The sequence below is a fragment of the Manacus vitellinus genome, unplaced genomic scaffold (assembly GCF_001715985.3).
Source record: "Manacus vitellinus isolate BGI_N305 unplaced genomic scaffold, ASM171598v3 scaffold_51_pilon, whole genome shotgun sequence".
Lineage (NCBI taxonomy): Eukaryota > Metazoa > Chordata > Aves > Passeriformes > Pipridae > Manacus > Manacus vitellinus.
Window position 1 is genome coordinate 5,363,352 of NW_021940620.1, and position 5,938 is coordinate 5,369,289.

At 58.6% G+C, this 5,938-nt stretch overlaps 1 protein-coding gene across 1 annotated transcript; it reads left to right on the plus strand.

Annotated features, from left to right (window-relative positions):
- The first annotated feature begins 517 nt into the window (after window positions 1-517).
- SMIM3 (small integral membrane protein 3) lies at window positions 518-1,552 on the plus strand. Its single transcript, XM_029962983.1, has 2 exons — window positions 518-704; window positions 1,052-1,552. The coding sequence occupies exon 1, from the start codon at window positions 524-526 to the stop codon at window positions 701-703; it is 180 nt and encodes a 59-aa protein (XP_029818843.1). The 5' UTR covers window positions 518-523; the 3' UTR covers window position 704; window positions 1,052-1,552.
- The last annotated feature ends 4,386 nt before the right edge of the window (window positions 1,553-5,938 follow it).

Here is a 5,938-nt window from a genome sequence, read left to right on the forward strand (position 1 = left end):
CGGCATCGTGTCCCCCACCCCCAGGGTACAGGAGCGGGACGGGGACACAGCCGCGGTCCCTGTGGAGGGGGGTCCCCGCTCTCTGGCCCCTCCGCCCCATTGAGCTGTTAACTCCGTGACCCAGCACGGAGTACAGGTGTGGGGACACACACAGAGGAGGCTCCCCAGGAGGGAGGGGGGCTCTGGCTGACCTGACCCCACCATTTCCCCACGCGATGACCCACCGGTGAGTGACCAGCGGGATGCCCTGTTATGGTTTTGCTTTTTCAGCTCCTTTAACAACGGTAGCAATTAATACGGAAGTTTTTCTCTAGGCTTTCATCCAGTGCTTTCAAAGCACGCTGTAAATCCTGGGGCTAATTGAAGGAGCCTTTACCAAAGGCTCTCAGAGGAGCCCAAGGTGAAAGCAGGACCTGGCCACAGCTTGGAGAGAGCAGCGGGTTGCTCAGAGCAGCGCAGGGGTTCTGGCTGTGGGAGGGATGGAGGGGGCTGCCCCATCACCCCCCTGCCTCTCCCTTGCAGGATGGACCTCCTGGAACTCACAGGTCCTGCCGCCCTTCCCAAGCACATCCTGGACGTCTGGGTCATCGTCTTGATCATCCTGGCCACCATCCTGGTGATGACGGCGCTGGTGCTCTGCCCGGCCACTGCCGTCATCATCTACCGTGTGCGAACTCACCCCACGCGCAACGGCATCGTGTGAGGTGTGGGCACTGGGGCACGGCCGGGCAGGGGGCTGCGGCCATGGGACCCTGTGCCAGGGACCCCGCAGAGCCCAGTGGGGCACCCTGAGAGCTGGAGAGACGGGCAGGAGCCGGGGTGGGCCAGCACTCGGATGCCTGCCCCTGTGCTGGCACCAGGCTCTCGCTGGGTGAACTCACTGCCTCCTGTTGCCCACCGAGCTCACGGGGACCACGGGGGAGGTGGCAGCACAGGCAGCAGCGGGAGAGCAAAGTGGATGACTTTGTGGATGTGTCCAGCTAGAAACAACTTGCTGCCATGAGGCAGGAAGGCTAGTCTTGCCTTCACTGGTGTTCCCATCTCCTTCCAGGCAAGCAGCAAGGAGTGGAAATGTCCGACAAAGTTATTTCTTCTTTGGAGTCCCAGCTCTCAGGGTGTTTGGAAAAAAGGGTCAAAGCAAGATGGATGTGGCTTCTGGTTGCAAGTTTGAAGGCTTGGCTGAAAGCATCGGTGACAGAGCCCGTCCTGGCTGCACAGCAGACGTGCAGCTGGCACTGGCTTCTCCTCTATCCATTATCTGCTGAAATTGTAGGAAAATCTTATGGGGCTCTTGGTTCCTCTGGGTCTCGCAGGGCAGAGGAGTGTGTGCAGCTCCTGCCAGCCTGTCTGCCTGCACGCTGGCTGTGCTCCCCACTCCCAATAGCGAGAGCCCTCATTGTTCACCCAACACACCGGCCCCACTGGGGATCTGTGCACCTCTCACCTGGGCAGGTAAAGTGGGAGGAGCAGCTTTGTGCCCAGTCAGTGGCAGGGGATCATGTAAGTTCTTGCACTGCTCTTTGTTGTGAAATAAATGGACTTTTAACCTACACATGAGCATGTCGTGTGGCTCTGTTCACACCACGGGTGGTGTCTGGGTGCCTGTGCACAGGATTTGAGATACTTTGCAGCCTCTCCAGAAGCCCTCTCTGTGGTCCTGCACAGAGACCTCCTGCGCTGTTTTGGCTCAAGGTGCTGGGGTTCTGTCTGGCCATGGAGCCTGGAGGCCGCAGCCCTATGCGAGGCACACTGCCAGCCCAGCTCCACGCTCTGGGAGGGCAAACTTCAATTGGGCAATGGTTGTCAGACAGCAGGAAGGATCCCTCAGGACTTTCTGACAGCGGTGATGGCTGCTTTCCTCCCACTCTGGTGACCAGCATCGCTTCCCCAACACCAGCCTCGTGCCGGGGTCAGTGGGGCAGGAGCAGTCCTGGGGCTGAAACGGTGTCCTGGTGACTCATGGCAGGAGAGGTCTCAAGTAACAGGATGAGTCAGGGATGTGGGGAAACACTACGGTGGTGCTGGTGGGAATTGTTCAAATCCCATTTTCTCTGCTGGAAAGAGCAACCAGCCCTGCAGTGTTCAAATCCTGTCTCATCTTGTGTGGCTTGATCCATGGCAGCTGGCATCTGATATGGGTTGGGGCTAGAGGGGCAGGCGATTCCCGGGGAAGTAGGACCTTGGGCAAACACCTCCCACCCCAGGAAGGGAGCCCAGCACAGACCCCTGTGAGCAGAGGAAATGCCTGTGCTGCAGCCACGGGCTGTGGTTGTGCCGGGAGGAAAGGGACGTGTATTCCTTGCCCAGCCCAGAAACAAATTTCTGTTTTGAGCTGTTGACTCTCCCTTTCCCTCTCAAGTTGCAGAATTTGAGGCAAATAACCAGAGTTATTTTCCTGTTGTTCCTCCTCTCTCCCTCCCGTGCTGGCACGGTGCGGCAGCAGCTGGAAGACATTACGGACGTGTAGGGTGGGAACAGCCCCAGCTCTGCTTCTCCCCCCCCACCGTGCCCCACCCCAGCATTGCTTCCCTGGGGACACTGTGGGGATGGCCAGCGGCATCTGGCACCAGGAACGTGAGCTGAGCAGCTTCGCTATGAGAGGAATAGGGAAGAAGCCACAAACATTGGAATGGTTTGAGAAGGAAGCCTGGTTTGGAGCAAAACACGAGGGAAAGCATGAAACACCTCCCCCCCCCTCCCTGTCCATGTAACCATGCCCGGTGCCTGCTCCCACCTCCGTGTGCCCCTTGGAGCAGCCAAGGGATGTGAGAGGTTTCCTTTCATGGTATGAGTTTTCTGGAAAGTTTCAAGTCTGTGGCAAACATTTCCAGGAAAGGCCTTGGAAAGAGGGGTTTGCCTGTAACAACAACAAACACGAAGTGAAATGGCAGCTGGGGGAAAGCAGGGAGAAACCAGGACATTTTTTAAATGGAGATAGGGGAGAATGGATATAGACTGAATTTCCAACACATTTGAGTCGGAAATTCCTCCTCCAGGATGGAGTAAGATAAGCAAATCCTTCTGCAGCCCTGGCTTCAGTGCCTGAACAGTGCTGGAGCTCAGAGGCAGTGTTTATGTGGTGTTTTGCCAAGGAAAAAAGCCTTTTCCTGCCTTTTGAGAAGCAGACACTGTGGCAAGCAGGCACGATGCAGGCGCTGAGGTGATTCAGCACCCACTGGGATACTTTCCTAGAGGTGCTGGAGTGTGGCAGGAGCTGGCTGCTGGCTCATGGGGGCTGCTGCTGGGGGACGAGGATGGGGCAACCCTGGCAGGGAGCAGGGGATGGGGGATTTTGGCTCTCACCTTGCCTTTGGACAGTCCCCCTTTGCGGTGGGAAGGGGGGGAAATTGAGTCAGTGGCATTTCTGCAGGGGGACAAATCTTACCCTGGAAGAGGAAGGGATGGCAATGGGGAGGGGGCAGCAACCGGACCAAAGCCTGGGGGGCTGCGAGAGCACTCAGGGAGGGGGGTCCTTACTCCAAAAGGTGCTGGGCACCATGCCCAGCAGGGAGGCTGCCACGGAACCAGGGCAGGGTGCGGGAGCACATGGGCTGGGGCAGGGTGGCGAGGGCTGGGCGAGCTGCGGGCTGGCAGCGTGTGGAGGCCTCGTGCCCGAAGATCTGGGGCCTCTCGCCTGGCAGAGCTTGTTCTGCTTTTGCCTCCCATTGCACACCTAGAACAAAAGTTCAGAGGCTGCCCTGGGACTGATGCCATGTCAGGCTGCCAAAGGGAAGCTGCACTGCTGCGAGCCAGGGCAGTGCTGCCTGCTGCTGCTCAAGCTCACCGCTACCACCCTGGCACACTGCTGGCCTGTCACTCTGTATGGCAGAAACTGCTTGGTCAGTTCTGGGACAAGTTCAGTCAGCAGCAGTACATGGTCCCCACCTCTGCTTTCACGCTTTCTGTGCTCAGCTGTGACCCTGCAGCCTGGCACAAGGTCTCTGCAGCCCCTGGCACGCAGCTCGGGGACAGCCAGGGAGGCTGGTGGCAGCAGCAGTGTGGTGGCCACGGGGCTGGAAGTGCCTGGCCTCTCGCCCCGAACTCCTGCCAAACATCTGCAGCAGGCGGGGGCTGGCTCCTGCCCAGCTCTGGTGGAAAAACAACCAGGGAAGGAGGTTCTTGCGAGGGTCAGCCCGGCCAGCCCGCCTGCCACTGGGGGTGGGGGACCCCAGTCCTGCAGGGTAGAGTGACACACTGCCCTCAGATGGTGTTGCTGGAGCCCCTGGCACCCTCAGCTCTGCCATGCAGCCTGGGCATGGCAAGGCAGAGCATGGTGGGGACACTGGGTGACATACCCAGGCTGCTGTGGAAGCTCAGTGACAGAGAGGGTGTCCATTGGCTGTGGCTCATTAAGTACTCCTCCATCCCCCACCTCCACCAAGGATGATTTGGCACCAGCACCCAAGGAGAGGGGACTTGGAGAAAGAGGTCCCTTATTTTTATTTTGGTTTCAGGAAAACTCAGTTCTGAAGTAGCTCAGCCTTTCCCTGTGCATGGCAGGGATCAGGGACACATGGAAGGGACACAACCACACGGTGCCACCACTGCACAAGCCACACTGCTCCCCCAGCCACCAAGTCCTTATTAACCAGGAGAAAGCCACCAAAGCCCTGTGCAGGCAATTAGGGGACATAACTAGAAGTGGGTGGCTGTTCCCATGGTGGGAGCTAGTGGAGCAGGGAGCACAGCCCCGAACAGCTCCTCAGGTCTGTCCCAGCTCTGTCCCAGGAGGTGGCTCAAGCCCTGGTCAGGCTCAGCAGTGTGAGCTGGCTGGGGAGCAGGGCACTATGCCAGGCTCACATTGGTCCCTGTGGGCTGCAGGATGCAGAGAGGTGCAAGCAGCTTGTTGGCCAGGAGCTGAGCCCCATGGCCCTGTGGCCCAAAATCTACCCAGAGCCTGGGAGGTGGCTGGGGAGGGTCAAACCCCTAATAATGGCTCCTACAGGTTCCCCGGTTTTGGCAAAGAGCTGCCTCACTCCCCCACATCCATGAGGGTCAACTGGAGCATCCCTGTGGCCAGCCTGGCTGTTGGCACCTTGTGATGGGCTCTGGGCAATCTCCAGGCAGCAGATGAGCATCTTGGGGGTTTGTCTGAACCTGGGGAAACACTCCACACCCCATGCCAGGGCAGGGCTAAGGCACTTCTCCAGTAGCAGTGCAGGTTTAAAGCTTTTGGGAATGCTGCCAGTGGCGGAGGAACCCACAGCTGCCCTACTCCACAGGTTCCCTGGGTGCCTGAAGGATGCACCCCACTCCCAGCCCTCCCACATCATCTGAGGCTGCATTTGGAGCCAGACAATATCAGCCTTTCCAAGGACATGGTGTTCCTTCCGGTGAAAAACATGTATTGGGAGATTGCTCCCAGCCTCCTCTTAACCCACGTCCTCGCTCCCCTTCCCTCGTGGCATCTCCAGCAGCTGGCTCGCTGACACCATCGTGGCTCTGCTTTTTTGTAAAGCCAAACCTCCTACTGCCACTCCTGGTCCCCCCAGGGCTCACCCACTGCCACCCCATCCTGCCCTGCATCCCACACCAGCCCCCACCCCAAACCACAGTTTCCTATCCAGTTAATTCTCCCATCAAATGGTTTTGTTGGGGGATTTCAAGGAATTTACACCTCACCAGGGATATTTTCCTTGGAGACAGCCCAGGGTAAACATTTGCGTTCCTTGCCTATGCAAACAGGACCCTGGAAACTCCTGTCCCTGGGGACACCAAGGGCTAAGGGACAGTGGTGCCCTGCCCTTGACCGCAGCAGGGTCAGCGTGGAGCCACAGCCCCCGAGCCCCAGAACAGCCCCCCCCAGGAGGAACCTTCCTCCAGGGCTGCTTCCAACAATACTCTAATTTACTGGGCACCAGGGAGAGAAGCAGGATCAACTTTCCCCAGCTCTGCCGTTGCAACCACTGGGGGACACTCCCCCCCCGACCCCCAGCCC